This window comes from Pteropus medius, unplaced genomic scaffold (genome assembly GCF_902729225.1).
Source record: "Pteropus medius unplaced genomic scaffold, Ma_sr-lr_union100, whole genome shotgun sequence".
Classification (NCBI taxonomy): domain Eukaryota; kingdom Metazoa; phylum Chordata; class Mammalia; order Chiroptera; family Pteropodidae; genus Pteropus; species Pteropus medius.
Window position 1 is genome coordinate 404,760 of NW_024343734.1, and position 19,794 is coordinate 424,553.

The window sequence follows — 19,794 nt, forward strand, 5'->3', positions numbered from 1 at the left end:
TTGACGCTGAGGGAATGGCACTGCCAAGGCCAGAATCCGAGCCCTGAGCAAGTCCCACTGGCTCTTCCAAACGCCGCACTTGGAGCCGCCTCTCCCCGCCTCTCCAGCCTCCTAACTCACCTTCCTGCTATCGGCCCAGCTCATCTCCAGATTGTTCTGCAGCAGCCAGAGGCCTCTCCTACAACCTCAATCCGAATACATCGTTCCCCTACTCCACACCCTGGGATGGCTTCTCACCGGCGGAGAATATATCCTAAGTCCTAGCGTGGCTGTCCGGGCGCCGAATGATCGGGCCGGGCTGAAAGTGACTCCAGTTCCCCAGGCCTTTCCTGGCCTCCACACGCGCTGTTCCCTTTGCCTGGGATGCTCTTCCAAGGCCTCTGCACTGAGCCACTTAGGAGAGGGCAGGCGCTCGGCACGTCTGGGTTCATTCCATGGAGGAGAGCGAGACAGGCTGGAATAAGGGTGGGACCCTTTATTTTCCCCAGGACCTCCTTTCCCACGACCTGGCGTTGATGATTCCATTCCCCTTGGGACCTTTGAGAGGAGTCGGGAACTCTATTTCCCATCAGCCACTGGGGTTGAAGCAGTCAAGGCCTCTTTTCCCAACCTGCGCAAGGGTTGGGGACCAGGCTAATCTGAGAGCGTTGTCTTGGGAAAATCTACAACTCCCAGAAGACTTCGAGACTGGCTCTCCCGCTGCTGAGGGGGCGAGCGCCGCAAGGCTTGCCGGGAATCGTAGTCCGAGGGAAGGGTGCGCCACCTGCTGGGGAGGCAGTGTTATTGCACTCAGGGTCCCTTCATGTCTGCGGATGCCTGTGGCCAAGGGCAGGGCCGGGACCCAGGTCCGAGGTTCGGGGTGCTGCCCCTCAGCCAAATGGGAGCACTGCGTGTGGGAAACTGCTCTCGGGCACGCCCCGGGAGACAGGATTCCCTTCTAGCTGGGTCTTGGTCCCCGGCCCGCCCGGGGTCGTGGTTTCTTTGTACTAAAGTCATCACAGCTACTGATCTCCACGTAGAATGACGTGGGGTCCCCCAACCTGCCAATCACCCCTCTCGGGATCCACGAGTCTTTGCTCCGTGGGGATACCACACATGTCCCAAGCTGGAGAGTAAAAGGGGACAGGCCTGGACCTGGACCTCAGGAGCACCCCAAACCCCAAAGGAAGTGGTCCTTACACTTCGGAGGCTGGCGGATTCCCAGGAAAGGAGATGCGACAGAAACGCAGGCTCCCAGCGCTATCGCTGCTTGGTGTGGCCTGTCCTCGCAAGGACGATCCTCCGCGGGCTGAGAAGCGGGGGCACCCCTCCGGTCCCGCCCACTTCCGACTCCAGCCACCTCTTGGCGAAGCCCAGGGAGACCAAGTCCGTCCCTCCCGCACCCAGGGGAGGGGGCATTCTTCCTCTTTCCTCCGCGTCTGCCCTTCGCGTAGCCTCCCAGAGTCGGTCCCCTCGTGGCCCTCCCAGCTCTCTGGTTTTCCCCAGAAGCACTAGCCCAGCTCACGAGCTCGTCAGGCGTTACTTGCCACCCCTCAAATCACAAGTCTGATTGAGGAGGGTGGAGGTGGGGGTGACACCCAGGGTGGATCTGGACCTCGCCCAGCATACGTGTCGCCCAGAATACCCGCATCACCCAGAATACCCGCGTTCCAGGGCAGGTCCCACACAACACCGACTCCCGCCACATTAACTGTCGTTTACTCCAGGCTTGGGGTGCAGCCAGAACTGAGCCACCCCAGAGGCCCCCAGGGGGCCACCCAATTGGATGGCACCCTTCCCCAGAGTGGCACCCCTGGCCCTGGTCACGGTCATGGTCAGTCACAGATGGGGCGGACTGGCTGGCTCGACCAAGTACCTCGGCTGTGTCAACCCCAAGAAATGAGGGGGTCCACAGGCCAGGAGCGGTTCAATAATTAATAAGATTACCAACAGCGTGTTAATTACAAATAAGAGAGGAGCTAGAGGTGGTGAATTTTCCAAAGGGGGAACCAGGATCCGCAGCCCCAGGTCCCGGGTCCGGCCTCGTGGGCGGGGCGGCTCAGTAATAAATAACGGAGTTGGGGGCGGGGGGTCAGGGCTGCTCCTGCTTCTTCTTGACAGAAATCCGCTTCTTCCTGGCCGCCAGCATCTCATAGAAGGGGTCCACACTCACAGCTGCCCTGCGGAGGGGAGGGACCCCAGGGTGAGGGTCAGGGAGTCTGGGCCCCAGCCCCCCACTCCCCCGAGGACCCCAAAGCCCAGGCTCACTGGATGGACTTGATCCATTCGTCCTTCTCCTCCTGTGTGGGCGCTGAGATCCGGTAGACCATGTGGTTCCCCTCGACCACCCGGCCATCGGCCTCCGTTTTGCAGGCTTTGATGAGCTGCCCTTTGTTGTTGGGGATGTAAAGCTCAAAGCAGTTCTGGGAGGACACAGGGGAGCAGGGACGGCAGGTAAGAGCCAGCCCGGGGGCTAGAAGGGCCCCCACTGTGACAGGAAGGGGTACAGAGAGGGTCTTACCGGCTTCCGGGGGTCGTCCACCTCTCGGATGCTCAGATTTTCCAGGGGGATGATTCCTCGGGGCTCCTTATCCTGAAAGAGCAAGTTGAACAGGCCTTAGCCTTCCAAATCCTCCCCGCCACCCCCCTCCCTCAGACTCGGGGTTCCGGCCCCCACCCCAGGACCCAGAGCATAGTCTGGCTCTGTCCTCACCGTCGTGTACTCAAAGTAGTAGAGGCAGTTGTCTGTGAGGATAAACCAGCGCCGCTTCCACGTCTTCACCCGACCCCCTGAAAGGGAAGGGGCGGGAGGGGGCCTGGGCTCAACACAGGGACAGGGCCTCTGGGAGGGTGGGGAGGGGACTGAGAGGCAGAGCAAGCAGAGGGAAGGCGGGGCTGGCGGGCCTAGGACAAAGCGATGCGTGGGAAGAGACAGACAAGCAGGGACAAGCGCATCTGGGCCCGGGAACTGGTCCACCCCCGGCGTGGGGCTCTACGCTTTCTGAGCCTGTCTGCCAGCCCAGGGCCCAGGAGCCCGAGCCCCAGCCTCCTCCCCTCGTCTGGTGTCGGGGAGCGAGGGCAGCCGTGTACCTACCTCCTGGGGCAGACAGCGAGAAAGCAGGCAGGACCAGGCCAGAAGGGGAGGTAGAAGAATGGGACGCCCCCAAAGCCGCAGGCGCAGGCGACAGAAATAGGGTGGGCGAGGGAAGGAATGCGCAGGGGGTGGGAGAGACAGAAACAGCAAAGAGAAACACGCAGAGAGAGAGAGAGAGGGAGGGAAGGAGGGAGGGAGAGAGAAGAAAACCAGTTACATCCACAGGAGAGAGGATCGGCAGGGCCCTCCCTCTCGGGGGGCCGAGGGTCCTGAGCCCCACTGAGGCCGCTGCGAGCACCTCCCTCAGCAGTGCCGGGCTCCAGGCCACCCCCAGGCCGTGTCCTAGGCCAGGGGGGCCCCCCATTGCCAGGATTCTCTCCTGGAGGTCATGCCCAGGTGGGAAAAGACAAAACCCCCAGTCCTCGGCCAGAGGTGGCCCGTACAAACTGGCTGTGTGACCTTAGGACAACCTTTGCCCTCCGTGGGCTCCAATCTGGAGACCCAACTTGGGCCCCCACCTTCCTGCTTCAAGGTGACCTGCTTCTGTGTTCCTTGTGGTGCCAGGAGGAACAAACGGGAACAGTAAAATGGCTTTTATGAACCCTCGCTGTGACGTTAGCCACCACCAGACGACCTTTCCTGTATTTTGGGGTTTTAAGAAGTCCCTTTCTCTACTGGCCACAAAGCCACGTGCTTGAGCCAGAGATCTGGGCCTAAGGACGCCAAGGCCACCTCTGCCCTGCGGCGGCTGCAGTGACTGAGCCTCGATTTCCTCATCCGGGGGATGGGAAGGACCCTGCTGAGGGGAACTAGCTCCTGCTGAAGATGCCACTCCCTGTCCACCATGCCCTCACTGCCAGGGACCACTGTCCTGGCAGAACTCAAATCCCCAGAGCCCTCGGTCTCCTTGGAGCTGATGCGGGAACCCACCCGCCCCAGCGCGCAGGCTGAGGAGTGCTCTGCGTGTTTTTGTTCCCAAGACCCCGCTTCTGTTGGCTGGAGGACACCTTGGCTTAAGAGCACAATTCCACACTGGGGGAGTGGGGACGTGAGGGAGCGAAGGCCTGCCCTGGCCCCTCCACTGGGCTGGAAGCTTCTGCTGGGCCCTCCCACCGCCCTGGCTGCCTCCACTGTCCGCAACGGACTGGACTGTAACTCCTCGTCAGAGTCTCTGTCTCCCAGAGCAGCCATTCATGGCTTCTCCGTTACAAAGCCACAGCGGACACGCCCGTGGCAGCTTCTGTTAAGGGCGCAGCTCCAAGCCGGCGCGGGACCACCTGGGGAGCTTTCAACGTGACGGATGGCCCGCCGTGCCCCAGAGGTCCTGACTTCCCGAGCCTGTGGCGGGACCACTGATGCTGTGCGAGCTCCCGGGTGACTCTCTAGGGCAGCCAGGGCTGAAAACCATTCGAACCCTCAGGAAGAGGCACCTGTATGTCCCCTGCCAGCTGATCCTGAGTTTGCTAGAGTCACCTGTCCCATCCCAGCCAAGGACTCTTCATTCATAAGCAGAGCCTGGCATGTCTTTGATGGCCTCTAACTCCTCTTCACCCCGGAAGGTTGATAGAATCCCACCCCTATGTGAGGCCCCAAGCTTGCTTTCAGCCCCATTTCCGGACGCAGAAACAGGTCCAGAGAGGTCGAATCACCTGCCTAAGGTCACACAGCGGGTATGTGCGGAAGCCGAGTCGAGTCCAGAGCCCGGCCCGCCAACTTCCCCTGCAGAGGCCCCCGAGGTGGTCAGGTGGGGACGTACCCAGCTTAAGGAGCCAGCCCTCCCGGTCCGGGTTGAAGAAGGTGTGGGTCAGATCATTCCCATCATCCTCAGGGATCTTGAAGGGCTCATTTCGGATGCTGTCGTAGAGGTTCTGAGGGGCAAAGGCCCGGTCAGCAACTCCAGGCCCCTGGGACCCTCCTGGGGCCACTTGGCAGTGGGGAGGCAATGAAACTACAGGCAGGATGGCCCACGGAGGGAGGGAGGCTGGGGAGGGAAGGGCAGCAGATGGCGGAAGAGGGGAGGGAGCCCTGAGGAGAGGGAGCAGGAAAGAAAGATGGAAGGATGACGGACGCAGATGTAAGAGCCTGCCGAGTCCTCAGACAAACAGAAAGATCGAAAAGACTGAAAGTCAGAGGGCCAGAGAGGGCCAGAGAGGAGAGACAGACAGACAGGCAGCCGGAGAAAGGACAGGATGGCATGGTGACAGCGCCCGCGGCAGGGCGGATTCCCAGGCAGAGGGCTCAGGCACTGCGGGACCCACGAGGGGAGGGTCTGTGGCAGGAAGAGGGACGGGCCGAGGGGTGTGGGGAGCGGAGGAGGGGGCCTGACCCTGAGCAGCTCCTCAGGCAGGTCCCCGCCCTCGTTGATGCCCCGGTTCATGGCCACGAAGCGCTCGAGGCCCGGCTTGTCCCGCACGTTGGGGTTGTGCAGGCTGGTGTTCAGCATGATCACGGCGAAGGACAGAACGTAGCACGTGTCTGTGGCAGAGAGCAGGGCGGTGACGACATGGGTGTGTGAGCCCCATTCCCCGCCCCCCCGCCCCCGGCACCGGGCTCCAGGCCCCACCTGTGGACTGGAACACCCCGGGGTTGCACTGGCAGTACCGCTGTGCAAAGGCTTCCATCATCCGGTCAATCTTCTGGGCCTCTCCGGGGAGGCGGAAGCTCCACAGAAATTGCCTGGGTGAGAGAGGGCCGGGTATGGCAGCCAGGACGGGCAGAGCGCTGTCCCCACTCCCGGTCCCCGTGTTGGGAACCCGTCAGTAAGTGCGCCAAGTCTCACAGCCTCAGAGCTGTTTTAGGTCTGGACGCCTGATGCCACCTGGCCAGGGAGCACGGACCGTGGGACTTCTGGCATGCTCAGGGGACATGCATTCTTCCTGCGAAGGTTGCTAACCAGGCCTGGAGGTTGCTAGGGGCCTGGTCTCATGCGGGAGGATCTGCAGAGAGCTGACCTGACACCATCTGAGCACCTGGATACAGCTATACCTGAAGGAAGCCCTACCGGGGACTTCTGTGCTACGCGAGCCCACCGGTGCCCTAGCTTTTGTTTCTGGTTTCGTTTGGAGCAGGCGTCGTCGCTTGTAAGGAAAGCCTTGGCGGGCACGCTCGCTGCTGCCCTTCTGAGCCCACCCCTCTCACCTGAGGGCCTGCACCAGATTGAGGTCGGTGAACTCGTGCAGATCCACAAAGGCGTGGAGCACTGCCAGGTTCAGCTCTTCCCTGGGAGGACAGGGACAAAGTCACTCACAGGAAGGAGTCTGGGGAGGTGGGAGCGGACAGGGCTCTGGGGAGGCTGTGCCGCCTCTTTGGCATCACAGCTGCCTCTACAGCGGACGAAAGTTCTGGCCTGGGCCATCGCAGGCCTGGCACGGGGGCAGGGACGTTCAGAACACACCCTCGTGAGGACCGCGGGTTGCCATGACCCTGCTTTGGTGGCCCTTCACAAAAACGATCCCCACAATGCCAGATGTCCACGGACAATCCCACACACCTCGGATGTCCACAGATGGTCTCCGAGCACCTAGAGGGGCCCCCACGTCTCCCAGATGTCCAGTCCCTACATATCCCAAACGCCCATAGATGGTTCCTAGGCATCTACAGACAGTCCCCATATCCTGTACCCAAAAAATTCCACATACCCTAGATGTCTACACAACCCCTAAGCACCCCAGACGCCCACAGATAGTCCTGCATACTTCAGACGTCCAGACTGTTTCCATGCACCCCACTCAGATGGTCCCCAGGCACCTGCGGTGCCCAGAGTATCCCCAAATTCCCCAACATCCACAGACGGTCCCCATATACTCCTGATGTGCAATCTTAGGCACCTTAGACTTCTAGATGGTCGCCATACACCCCACATGGGCACAGATGGCCCTCACGCTCCCAGATGTCCATGGGGGGGGGGTCTCTGTGTTCCCTAGAGACCCACTGACAATGCCCATACTTCCTAGCTGTCCCCACAAGTCCCAAATGCACTGGTTGTCTACACACGGTTCCCAGTTCTCATGGTCCCATGACACTCAGACGCTCCCCACTGGCCCCATACATAAATGGCTGGTTCCCACACTTCCCAGATGTTCATAGAAGGTCCCCATGCCCCCAAGATGCTCACAGACAGTCCCCAGTTTCCCCAGATGGTCCCGGGCTCCCCAGGCCCCTGTGTCAGTCAGGGCCTGTCCTTGGCAGAGGAGCTGGCAGTGTGAGGGCAGGGGCTGGGTGCAGGGGGCTGTGGGGAGAGGCCTGGAGGAGCGAGGAAGGGGTCTCACCTCTCCCCCAGGTAGTCCCCGATGGCTGTCTTGTTCAGGCCCTCGCCTTTGTACAGAAAGCGGGCGATCTCCTCGGGTGTGTTCTGCAGAAGTTCGTTTTCCACCAAGAACTGGATCCCCTGGGGGTGGGGGCCGGGTCTCAGTACTGAGAGAGCCACTCCCCAGTATGTTCCCGGAAACCACGGCACCTGGACCCACCCCCACGCTCAACGGGGCCAGGTGTCATCTCCAGGCTGCTCGCAGGTCTTTAAATACCATTCCCCTACCCCCACCTCATAACCTTTGCACCTACTGTTCCCTCTGCCTTTGCCTGGTTAATTCCAGCACCAAAAGCAGGGTCCAGCAAAGAACAAGAGCTCAGTGAATGTTTGTTGAGTGACTAAACAAACTACGATCGCTTTGGGCAGGAAGAATAAAGTGAGAAAGTGTCAGCAGACAGCAGTCTGTCAAGGGCTGTGAGGGCCAAGTCTCAGGCCGGACTGGGGCCTTCTTTGGTCTCCCGATGCCATGAGGACCCCTATTATAGCGCTATCTTACTCTGAATTGTGGTATCTGTGTCAAGGGGCTCCCTGGGGGCCAGATGGGGTCAAACTCTTCTCTGAGCCTCCAGCACTGCCTCCCAAGGGAGGCCTCAGGAAATGGGTATAAAATGAATGACTAAATGAACGAACATCTTTCCTCCACCTTGTGAACATCGACTCATCTTTCCAACCTGACCTGAATCTCCCCTCCTCCGGGAAGCCCTCTCCCTGACTCCACTAGACCCCCCCTCTCGGAGTGTCCACAGCCCTTGTACCTCCCCATCATAGCACTAGGCAACCTCCTTTGCAGAAGACACAGGTCCAGCAAAGGTCAGAGGCTGGGACACCTGATTAGTGCTCAGAGAACGAACGGACAGCCAATATCTAAACGCAGGTATTCGGACCAAGTCTCTCCGCCTAAAGCGGGCCTTCAGCCACCACACTTCTGAGACCTGGAGGTGCCAGAACCCCGCTGGGATGTCCGACAGGACGAGTCGAGCCCTGTGGCCCCAGGCACCTTCTTGGGATCCATGTTGAACTTCTTTCTGCCCATTGCCATCTTCCGGTTCCGCTGTAAGGTCTTACTGCAGGGGCAAAGAGTAGGGGGATGGAGGGTCAATGCCTGGGCATCCCTGGCTCGGACCTGGGGCCACGGCCCCCGAGTTCCCCACCTCAGCCCTCACCTGCCCTCATTGGCCTCCAGACCCTCCACCTCGCTCATGGCTTCACTGAGCTCCTCCCGCAGGCGCTGGATCTCCACCAGCAGCTCCTGCTTCCGCCGCCGGATGTTCTCCAGCTCCATCCGCTCCTCTGGAGTCAGGTCTGGCGGCTCTGTGGGTCAGGGGTTGGAGGTCAGTTCTGTGGCCTGTGAGCCTGGATGCCTGCAATCTGAGGGATGGCAGGACTCCTAGGTTCAGGGGGAGGATGAAAGTGAGGGTCTGGCCTCCTATGTCTGCTGGAAGAAGGGGTAGGGACCCGGATTCCTGAATTCCAGGGGGAGAAGGGCTGGGGACCTCGACTCTTGAGTCCTGGGGGAAGAAGGGGTTAGGAGCCTGAACTCTTAGATCTGGGGGAAGAATGGGCTGGAAGCCTGAAATGCTGGGTCCATTACTTGGAAAGGGGCTGAGGCCTTGGTTTTCTGCTTCCATTCCTGGCGAAGTAGCTGGGGACCTGGGTGTCCGGACTCCTGGGTCCATGAAAAGTAGCTACGGCAGGGGAAGCTGATGACAGCACGTAAGAGTTGGGGAAGGGGGCGGGGTGTCAAAGGCCCCGATCTTAACGGGATCTCCGTAGCCCCCGAGATTTCTCCCCGACCCCGCCGCCCCCAGAAGCCCCCCTCCCCGCTCCCAGCAGTCACTGGGCTCGCCCGGCCCCTCCGGCGGGAAGGTTCCGCCCCGGCCTCGCCTCCGCCGCTCCATCCCGTCCCCTCCCGCCGCCACCGGAAACAGGATCGGCCCAAACAATGGCCTGGAACGCCCCGCTCTCGGGCCTCGCCGGAAGCCCATCCCGAGCCACACAAAAGCGAGACGGCTACGACGGGGCCGAACGGCTGCGCCAGGCGCGCGCCGCGGGGAACGTTCGCAGCGGAACGTTCGTGACCGAAGGCTCCATCCGCCCGCGGCCGGCCCCACCCCTCCCCGACCTACCATAGACGCCGTCCTCCATGGCGGCTAGGAAGGCCCGCGGGGAGTCCGGGGCGGTCCCGCCGGTCGGGCCTGGATCCGCGTTGGCCCGCGGGCTCGGATGAGCCCGCTCAAACGCCCCGGGAGCCACCGCCGCCTCCTCAGCGCCAGTCCTCAGCGCCGAAAAGACTCTCCCTTCGCCTCCCAACCGCCCCGCCAGTAGGGACCGCCCCTCGTTTTGACACCGTCCAATCCACTGCAGGCCCTCTCGTCTGCTCCGCCCCCGACACCGAAGGGCCATCCTCCAGGGCCAATAAGCGCACAAGGAACAGACGTAGCCAAGTCCGGCCGGAGGTAGACGGTCTTTGGGGCCAATCGGAGTGCGGACAGGGGGCCGAGCCCCGCCTCCGAAACAAAAGAAGTCACTTGGCTGGCTAGGCCGCCAATGAGAAGCCTCGGAAAGGAGTCGCATGGAGGTGGAACTATGCGGCAGCAAAGAGGACTGCGCCTGCGCGAGGGCTGTGGGCACTAGGATACTGATTCAACCAGCCTCGTTTCTAGTTATTTGTTGCTGGGAGGGCCGTACTTTGTTAGTCTCGTTGCCAGGGGGCGGGGCCACAGCTGCGGGTTGTTTCTGTGAGCCACGCCTCCCAGCAGGCCAAACTGGCTTTTGACGGCAGCGGTTGCCACGCAACTGGGAGCAGCTTTGGTTCACCTTTCCTTCGGCCTCCGTCCTCCGAACTCCAGACCCTTTTCTTACCCCCACCATGACCCCATCCACCTCAGCCTCTTCAGAGTCAAGGAGTGGTGGTGGAACCAACACTTGTTCTTCCTTCTAAATGCTACGCTTTTTGGTATCTGCCAAGGATAATGGGCCAATAGGGAAAGGCTAAATATAGTGAAAGCACAGGCTCCGCCTTCCTGGCGCCGTCTGCCCCTCAAGCTCCTCCCTCTCACCCCCAAACTCCTCCCCTTCCTTTAGCATCCTTCCCCTATGACAGCTCCCCTTTCCTCAGCACCCTCCCACCTGATTCCTTCGCCCTTCTCAGAGCCCCTTCCCTCCTCTTCAACTCGCCTCAGTTTGGCTTCCTCCCTCCTCTCAAACTCTTGATCTTAAACTCCTCCCTCCTCTCAGAATCCTCCCACATCTGCGGCTCTTCCTCCTCCCCAGCCTCTCACTCCCATTCCTCGTCGCAGGCAAAAGCGAGTGCAGGGCCCTGGCCAGGATGGAGAACCTGGGCACCCTTATCAGGGCAAGTCCCTAATTGGGTCTGAGGTGGTGTCTGGGCCTCGTCCTCATTCACCGTCCCTGGGCAAGGCAGGTGGGGACAGATTCAGGGCCAGGACCTGGTTAAGCTGGCAGATTAGAAACGGAGCCTCGTAATCCTCTCATTGACCTTTATGAGTAGCCCAGACCCTGCCCTCTCAGTGGAAACCCGGGCTGTGCCAGCCCCTGACCCCACTGTCTCCTTCCAAACAGAACCCTTGCCTGTCCTTTCACCTCCAGCTTAATATCCTTCTCCATCCCTAGTTTCCATGGCCCCCAGTCCCCTACCCCAGACACCCGTAGCTGGGATTGCAGCCAGCTAATTAATCCCATCCGGTTATTACGTGGGGATTCTGAAGGATAAAAGGAGGAGGGGGAGCAAGAAGGGGGGACCAGGGTTGCTGCAGCACTTGGGCAGGCAGTGGCCATGTCTGCCCTCGGTCCTGGGTCACAGCGGTGGGAACGTGTCCTCACTGGTACTGGCTCCTTCTGTGGCTGGCTCCCAGCCTGCTGGGCACTTAGGTAGACAGCAGCATGGGCGGGGGCCAGGCCCGAGGACCCATGCCCCAGAAACACACTCACAGACACACCAGGGCTCCCAGTGGTTTAATCTAGGGGACAAGTCTCCCCCTGAATACATACTTTCCCCTGGCATTCGGAGCTACCCCCTCCTTCCACTGCCACCCAAGGTGGACTACGGAGGTGATTCTGGCCCTTCGACTTAGCCCACGATACCCGTGGCCAGCCCTGTCATTCAGACCTTCAAGTTCAAGGCTGGCCTCCAAGAGCATCTCCCATTCCAGTTGCCCCTGGGAGGCCATGCGTTCTAACATCAGGGAGAGCTGGGCAATATCTAGGATCCGCACCCCACTCTCAGTGAAGTGAGGAATCATCTTGGTGGAAAGGCCCTTGGAGAAGATCAAGTTCCAATGCCCCATTTTTACAGATGGGGAAACTGAGGTAAGGAGAGGGGAGTGATTTGCCCAAAGTCACACAGTACGTTGGGGCGGAGTTGAGATTTAGAGCAAAGCTTCCTGGATCCTTGTAAAGGACTCCATTCCAATTAGCTCGAGCTCTGTTTCTAACCCTCCTGTAGGAATCACAGGAAAAATAAATAGATATCTGTATTTATATTATATATATATAATACACATATGTATAACATCTTTAAGAAATAGACACACATCACTAGGTGTAGGATTCCAGAGCACTGTCGACTCACCGGCCTTGGGCCTCTCCCTTCCCTTGCCTGATAACTAGCCATTGCCCACAGGGTCTTGCCCCAGACCCTCACCTTCTAGGTCCACCCAGAAACGCTGCCTGTCAAGTCCTGAGTCCAGGACTGGGAGCTGATTAGAACTTTCGGGTTTTGAAAATGGACAACTCGAGATCCCTGGAGCCTCAGATTCTTTTGGCATTACAGAACCACAAAGAAGTCATCTAGAATCATCGAGATTCTCAACTCTCTTGGGCAAACTGGAACCAGTTAATCTCAGACATCTAGGATTGCTACTCCTTCCCTGACTCTGTGGTCAATGTAGAGCCACAGAATCTTGATTCCTTTGGACATTCTAGAATGGCACTTAAAAACAAACAAAAACACTGTGGATCATTTAGAAGCATTGATTATCCCCTTGCTTCGATGTCCTTCGACCAGTGGTCTGAAGACACCTATCATCGAGAACTCCCAACGTGTCACTTCAGTCCTTCCAGACCCACAGACTCGCCATTGTGTTGTGCATTCTAGAAACACGACTCTTTAGTTTCTGGAGTAGTTCTACTCTCTAGGTCAAACCTGTTCTAGAACCACCGCTTGCCTCTGAGGTCAATCTAGATTCACAGAATCTTAAAACATGGGCTTTCTGGAACCACACGTCTTTTCTTGACTTGCGGTCAACATTTCTTGCCTTTGGTCAATCAAGATAGTCTTGAATGCATGCAGCATTCCATAACTTTCCTTCCTTAGGTGATCTAGAAAAAAACGACTTGATACTTGGTTGACTGAGCCTAACAGGAACAGTCCTTTGAATCTTAGGTCAACCTAGACCTAGAAACTCTTGATCTCTGTTGCTGCTCTGAACCGCTGACTTCCGCCCCCAGAAGAGGTCTATACCACTGATTCCTGACCCTGCTCAACAATTCGAGCCAGCCATGTAGAAGAATCGAGAACCACCAGCCCTCGCCTCTTGGGTGGGCCAGAATTCTGGATCCCTTAGCTCTGGTGAGACTCAGGAATCAAGCTGATTAAGGGGTCTCAGAAGGGAGCACGGAACGCAGAGGAATTAAGATCCGGTATGTCCGCGGTGGGTCCACTAGGCGTGGCAGAACTTCGCCAGCTAATAATTTACCCAGCAGGTCCGTTGGTCTTGGGGAACACTGTCCATGTCCCAGGTGAGGGCCCGATCTCGCCATCTTGCTATCTCTGGGAAGGGGATACAAATCGGGGTGTCCAGCTGGCATCACGGGGGCAGGGTCAGAGCCAGGGTTGGTGTGAGTACACGAGGGCTGGCAGCCACATCTTCTGCCTCCGCCTCATCCCCCTCCTTGGCCTCCTCTTCCTCCTCATCCTCCTGGCAACAGCTCAGAGCAAGTTCGTTCTCGTAACAAAATGCAGCCAGAGAGCCGGGGAAGCTAGACTTGGGGCTGTGGGAAGCCCGTTCTGCCCATTCGTCCAGTTCCTTGGCACTACAGACCGGTGTCCCTGGGACCTCGTAAGTGCGATGGAAGTGACGATAGTCGACCTCGTACTGGGAGCCACGCTGGAAGAGGACTGGCTCAAAACGATGGCCCCAGAGCAGCTCGCCAGGGAGATACGAAGAGCGACACTGTGTGGTCATAGCCGTGGCCTCAACCATGCCCTCGAGGATGACCACTAGCTCAAAGTCGGCCCGGGCCAGCTCGGCACGTCCTAGTTCATACAGAGGACTAGACGAGTCAATCTCGTGCACGATGGTGATGGGAGACACGAGGAAGATGCGATCGGTCCCGCCATCGAAGCCCACGTCCACGTCCTGGTGGTCCAGGGGTATGTACTCACCCTCCGGGGTCACTCGAGGCTGCCGCGAAAGGCACAGGGCCAAAGGCAGACAGCGGAGAGCATGGAGATGGAAAGAGAGAGAGATGGCGAGAGAGAGGAATGGAGATGCAGACGAAGAGAAGAGCAGAGACCAGCGGTGGGTGAATATACGGACTCAGAGAGAGGGGGATGGAGGCCCAGAGAGAGGAGGACGGAGGCCCAGAGAAAGAGGGAACGGAGACTCAGAGAGGATTTGGGGATAGAAATCCGAGGAAGAGAAAGACAGGAGAGAGGAAGAGGGACAGAGAGATATTGACAGAGAGCCACGGAAATCAGCAAGGCAGAGATGAAGTTAAAGAAACAGAAGAATCACATCCGACCAGCAATTGGAGAAGAAGAGGGAGAGAAAAAATGGCTTTTAATATACGGCCAGGGGAAAATAAACCAGGATTCCAAGCTAGGTCCCATATCCTGTGCTCCACCACTGCTTTGGCTTACGCCCCCAGCTCTTCGCACAGCCCCACCCCCAAACCAACTATAAGCCCTGCACCCCGTGGTGTATATGCGCGTTTGTGTTTGTGGGTATGCGGTCCCCAGCCCAGGTCGGTTTTGTCCACCTACCCATTGGTTCCATACCTACCCCCACAGGCCACAGAGACTTCTGGGAGAGACAGTATCCCTCCTAGTCAGGAATCCTGACGTCTCAAGCAGGAGACAGAGGTGAGGGTTGGGGACCCATTCTCTCCCACCTGTCTCCTGGAGACCCCAGATGCTGCTGGGAGCTGTGGTTCCCACCACCATCCCATCCTCCCTCTTAACCTAAGTCCAACCTCAGCCCAGGGTTAAGTGTCTACTGGCCAAGGGCAGCTAGGTACTGCCCAGAATTTGGGCAGTTTGAGCACAATTCAGAAACGCGAAAGCGCCTTTTGCAGAGCGTTGGAGCGAGCCCACTACTATCCCAGGAGCCCATGGGAGTTGTAGTTGTTTTTTGTTTTACCGCTGAGTTTCCCAGCCCCGGCCCTGTACTCCTCCGAGCAGGAGGCTGGTGGGAGACAGTGGGCTCCTGGCGTGGGGAAAGAAGTCTCCCACAAGAGCTGCAGGACCCCGTGCCCAGAGGCCATGGAGAACTGTGTTCTTGCACCCATCCTGGGACCTACATCTCCCACAACCCACAGGGGCATGGCCTCAAGTCACAGGCCTCTGGGAATTGTAAACCCCAGCCGTGGTTTACACCGCGGGCAAAAACTACATCAACGCCTCAGACCACCCACGGGGCACTTTCCCTGTCCCCGGACGCTTCTGGGAACTGCAGTTCAGAGCCTTAACAGGCCAGGGTGGCCCTCTCAGGTCTAGATTTCCCACAACCCCATCGGGGGCTCATCCTCAAGCCTTAGGAAGCTCTTTATGTCTCAAAAATCTATCTCAAGTCTCAGCCTCCAGGAAGAGCTGCTCACAGATCGCCCTCTCTCTCGGGTTTACATCTCCTGAAGCTGATCCGGGACGGAACCGGGGAGGTCCCTTCCGGAGGGACTGCTGGGAACTGTAGTCCACGCGCCCTCCAGGCCCCACGCACACCTCGCCATCAGGCCTACATCTCCCACAATCCGCTAGGGGTCCCCACTCCGCGAAGGCCCCTTCCGGCCCCCCACCCCCAGCAGCGGCCCGCCCCCGGGGTGGCCCCGCACCTGCAGCAGCTGGGCCCGCACGTGGGCCTCGACGAGGTGGCTGCGGCGCAGGTTGCCAACGCGCCACATGAGGCAGAGGCGGCGGTCGCGCAGCGCCACCACCGCGTTCTCGCTAAAGACGAGCGTCTCGTTGCGCTTCTTGGGCTTGGCCATCTTGGCCATGACGGCGCCCACGACGAAGGCGTCGAGCACGCAGCCGGCGATGCACTGCAGCACCACGGCGGCCACGGCGGCCGGGCACTCCTCGGTGACGCTGCGCACGCCGTACCCGATGGACGTCTGCGTCTCCAGCGCGAAGAGGAAGGCGGCCAGGAAGCTGGCCACGTGGGAGAAACAGGGCGCTGGCGGCGGCGGGGCGGCCAGGTCGCCGTGCAGCGAGGCGATGAGCCAGAAGGCCAGGCCGAAGAGCAGCCAGGAGGCGAGGAAGGAGCAGGAGAAAAGCAGGCACATCCAGCGCCAGCGCACGTCCACGCACGTGGTGAACAGGTCGCTCAGGTAGCGCGCGCCCTGGCCGCCCAGGTTCACGAAGCGCACGTTGCAGTGGCCATCCTTCTTGACGAAGCGCCCGCGGCGACGCCCCACCGGCGACAGCGATGGTGCCCACCCATTGCGGCACAGCCCAGGCCCGGCCTCCTCCTCATCGCCTGCCCGGCTGTCCCCCGATTCCAGGGCGCCGCTAAGGCGGCGCAGGGCCCTGGCCAGGCCCATTGGGCGGGGACACCCCCTCCACTTGTCCTAGTGGGGGGCAGGCGCCCCGAACCTGCAGGGACAAGATGTGGGTAGCAACGTCAGAGGTGCCAGGGACGGGTGGGCCCTTGCGCGTGTGCTCCCTGGGCCTTAGGAGCCTCATGCCTCACAGCACTGCAGACACGAGCGCCAGTTCACAGATGAAGCCGAGGCACAGAATGCCTAACTTGCCCAAGGTCACAGCTGAGTAAGCCAGGACTTGCACGCTCGCTGTCTGGCTCCAGAGTCCAAAACTCGGTAACTAAGAGATGACTGCCTCTCAGCACCGAGTCAGCATGGCGAGAGGAGCTGGAGCTCCGAGGTTACTTGTTTTTCAAAACAGGCTCAGAAAACACAAGCAACAAAAGGGGAAACCAAGATAAACCGAACTTCATCAAACTTAAAAGCTTTTGTGCTTGAAAGGACACTAACAAGGTGAAAAGAGAATCCACTAATGGGAAAAAATAGTTGCAAATCACGTATTTAAGAAATTTGTATGTCAAATATATAAAGAGTCCTCGTGATTCAATAATAAAGACAAGCCAGTTTAAAAGTAGGCGAATGATCTAGAAATTTCTCCAAAAAAGATGTACCAGCCAAGATGTGCACGAAAGGATACTTCATTAGCCATCAAGGATGCTAATCAAAACCACGCTGAGATACTTCACACCTACTGAGGATGGCTATAATAATGTAAAATACAAAGCCCCAAACCAGAACCTAAGTGTTGACGAGGACACCAAGAAACTAGCCCCTCTCCTCAAAAGTCTGGTAGTTCCTTAAATGTTTAAAAGTTGCCATATGATCCAGCAACTCCACTCCTAAATATTTCCGGAGAGAAATGTGTTCTCATAAACACTTGTACACAAATGTTCATAGCAGCGTTATTCACAATAGTCCAAAAAATGGAAACAAACTAAATATCCAACAATTGATACATGGATAAATAAAATGTGGTTATGTCCACATACGGGAATAACTCCCCGGTAATGAAATGAAGCACTGACACACACTACGATACGGGGGGACCCTGAAAACATTCTAAGTGAAAGAAGCTAGACACAAAAGACCACATACTATATAATTTATATCAAATGTTCAGAATGAGCAGATCCATAAATTGAGAAAGTAGACTAGTGGTGCCCAGGACTGGGGAGATGGGAGCTGGGAACTGCAGCCGGAGGACATTGAGATGAAAATGTTCTAAACTCGATTGCGACGATGGTCGCGCTACTCCACGAATATACTTAAAACCCCTTGAATCGCACACTTTCACGTGTGAGTTGTATGTATGTGAATTACATTTCAATAAAATCGTTACCAAAAACAACAACAACAACAACAAAAAACCGTGCCCCTCAGACCTTGGTCGTGTCTTTTTGAGCCTCAGTTTCTCCAACTGTAAAATAGGGAAATTGGGCTTCATCGGTCAGGAAGGGTCCTCCGGCCATACAAGCAGGCTCAGTTGCTGACCCACTGTGTGCCTTGAGACCACTGGCTTCCTTTTCTAGAGCTTCCGTTTACTCATCTGTGGGATGGGGATAAAACACTGCCACCTTGAAAGGAAGAGGCTACAGAAGAAAGACCTTGGGCTTCTGAATCAGGCAGTTCTGGGTTGAATACTGGCTCTGCCACTTACTAGTCTTATGACTGACTGGTGGCAGGTCATATTCCTCCCTGAGCCTTAGTTGTCTCATTGCAAAATGGAGGGATTCTCAGCAACTTGACAAGGCAGAGAAGGGGGCGGGGGTGCACCTGCAGACCTCAACGCCCTCCAGCAGCTGCAGGGGGACATCTGGCACTGAAGTGGAAGGACTTTCGGGACCTTTCTCGGCTAGGGGTGAAATAATTTGCATACTGGTTCCATCAATATTTTCCAAGAACCTATGTATGCACTGTGACAGGTTCTGGGATCCTCATGAACTTCTTGGCAGAGCTGGGGGACTGCTCAATCTGGAGAGAGGGCTGTTGGTCAATGTCAAGTTCCATACCAATGGCTCATTCCCTACCCCCGGCTCAGCACCTGCTGTCCATGACCACTGGATCGCCCGCCACCTGGGGTTTACTATGCCGATCCCAGGGGCCAAGCTGCGGCTGCAGCTCCGGGCCTGGCTGTGTCCAGCACCCACGATGGAGCCCAACTCTCTTTTTAGACTCCGAGGGTTAGGGCATTCTTCAAAAAAGGGGAGGCAGACTAATCGCTGAAAGGGTCATGTTCAACGTCAAAATCAAGGCTCCGATCTTGACCTATGCAGTTCTGTCCTGCCGGGAAGTCCCCATTGTGCACTAGAACCCCTCAGAAGCCACCGAAGACAGGGTAAGGGGAAAGCCGGCTGGCGTCCAGCCCCCGCTCCAGGCTGGGCCTCCTCACACCCGCTCGCCCCTAAGCACAACCCTGGGGACTTTGCTGTTCACGGGAAACCAAGCTGAGCTGCCGAGGTCTGTCTCTTGGGTCAGGCTCCTGACCCGGAGGACGGCAAACCCCGGATCCCCATCCCGGCTGTGTGCCAAAGCCTGAGGGACAAACCACCGACGACCTCATTGAGCGCGCTCCTGTTTCCTGAACACCTACTGTGTCCAGGGCCTCGAGGCAAGCTCCTCAGGAATCTGTCTGCAGCCCGCCGCTCACCTTGACAGCTCAGGACGCTGGGAGGTCAAGGTCATTGTTCTGGTTCAGATTGGGGAACGGGCTCAGAAACCTGGCCAGACCCATGCAGAGCAGGGATGGGGCGCCGGTCTGGGCCCCGAGCCTTTCCAACCCAGGAATGCCTCCTAAGTCCTTGCACCCATTCTCAGCCCTGCGAGGTGGCTGTGACCTTCTCCACTCCACAGAGCAGATGGGGGTGTCCGCCTCTGGGGGGCCTTCTCTGCATCCAGCGTAGCCCCACTCTCAGGGGTGGATGCAACTTGGGCTCAGGGCCCCACTTCCCTGCAAAGGCAGGGGGAGGGGAAGGAAGGCTCGAGAGCCTGGAGTCCCCCACCCCACCCTCCCACTGACCTGCGAGCAGCTTAATGTTTCCATATAAAGGAGACACGGGGCTTAAGGTGCGTTAACTTGGTGTCAAAGTCACTGTCTAATCTGGGGCCGAGCAGCCCTGTCCCCGGGGCTGACCTCCCCGCCCCCAAAGAAACACACTTCCACATTCTTCCCCTGAGACCCTGGGTGTTCCCCCTGCCCCCCACCTCCCAATAGGGTCTGGGCAGAGACTGTGGACAGACAGACAAGGGCTGAGGTGGGGGAGAGAGGGGGGTGCTGAGAGGGAGCCCGAGAAAGCAGAAAGGACAGAGATGGTGGGTGGACGGAGCAGAGAGAAGGGGGCAGAGACGGGGGTGCAGACACCAAAAGACGGGACAGAGGCCCAGGGGAAGAGGGGAAGAAACAGGTAGACGAGCAACTGGGAGATGAAAGGGGAGATCGTGTCGGGAACGGAGAGGGGAGATGGAGTCGTGAAGACAGAGGCCAGCGGACGGGACAGACGGGGCGACAGGCTCTGCTGAGACAGGATGGGGGGGCAATGGCAAAGGGCAGAAAATGCAGATGGGTCAAAGTTGGAGGTACCGAACCTGTGGGGAGAGGTCGTTCTGGGGCTGGACTCTGTCACCGAGGGTAAGATGG

The 19,794-nt window shown here is 58.3% G+C and overlaps 2 protein-coding genes across 5 annotated transcripts; both read right to left on the minus strand.

Moving 5' to 3' along the window:
* Nucleotides 1–1,900: 1,900 nt before the first annotated feature.
* CYTH2 (cytohesin 2) lies at nt 1,901–9,724 on the minus strand. Of its 4 annotated transcripts, XM_039868580.1 has the most exons (13): nt 9,509–9,647; nt 8,974–9,082; nt 8,546–8,693; nt 8,380–8,446; nt 7,342–7,460; nt 6,212–6,292; nt 5,637–5,749; nt 5,400–5,548; nt 4,830–4,941; nt 2,693–2,769; nt 2,501–2,572; nt 2,248–2,402; nt 1,901–2,159 (listed from the first exon to the last, which is right to left on the minus strand). In XM_039868580.1, exons 2-13 carry the CDS (start codon nt 9,056–9,058, stop codon nt 2,072–2,074), a joined length of 1,266 nt encoding a protein of 421 aa, XP_039724514.1. In that variant the 5' UTR covers nt 9,059–9,082; nt 9,509–9,647; the 3' UTR covers nt 1,901–2,071. The 4 variants fall into 4 exon arrangements, with proteins under 4 accessions (XP_039724514.1, XP_039724511.1, XP_039724512.1 ...); XM_039868577.1 differs by lacking the exon at nt 8,974–9,082 and having other exon boundaries at nt 9,509–9,721; XM_039868578.1 differs by lacking the exons at nt 6,212–6,292; nt 8,974–9,082 and having other exon boundaries at nt 2,693–2,771; nt 4,829–4,941; nt 9,509–9,722.
* Nucleotides 9,725–11,866: 2,142 nt separating this feature from the next.
* KCNJ14 (potassium inwardly rectifying channel subfamily J member 14) lies at nt 11,867–19,650 on the minus strand. The gene is made up of 2 exons (XM_039868582.1): nt 15,453–19,650; nt 11,867–13,807 (listed from the first exon to the last, which is right to left on the minus strand). The coding sequence occupies exons 1-2, from the start codon at nt 16,158–16,160 to the stop codon at nt 13,211–13,213; spliced, it is 1,305 nt and encodes a 434-aa protein (XP_039724516.1). The 5' UTR covers nt 16,161–19,650; the 3' UTR covers nt 11,867–13,210.
* Between the last annotated feature and the right edge of the window lie 144 nt (nt 19,651–19,794).

Coding starts and splice junctions, on each gene's coding strand:
- CYTH2 (XM_039868580.1), bottom strand. CDS start 9,058: ATGGACCCAGGAGTCCGGACACCCAGGTCCCCAGCTACTTCGCCAGGA. Junction 8,447..8,545: donor CTGGAGGCCAATGAGGGCAG/GTGAGGGCTGAG, acceptor TTGCCCCTGCAG/TAAGACCTTACAGCGGAACC. Junction 2,770..4,829: donor GGGCTGGCTCCTTAAGCTGG/GTACGTCCCCAC, acceptor CTTCCCTTTCAG/GGGGTCGGGTGAAGACGTGG.
- KCNJ14 (XM_039868582.1), bottom strand. CDS start 16,160: ATGGGCCTGGCCAGGGCCCTGCGCCGCCTTAGCGGCGCCCTGGAATCG. Junction 13,808..15,452: donor TGCGGGCCCAGCTGCTGCAG/GTGCGGGGCCAC, acceptor CTTTCGCGGCAG/CCTCGAGTGACCCCGGAGGG.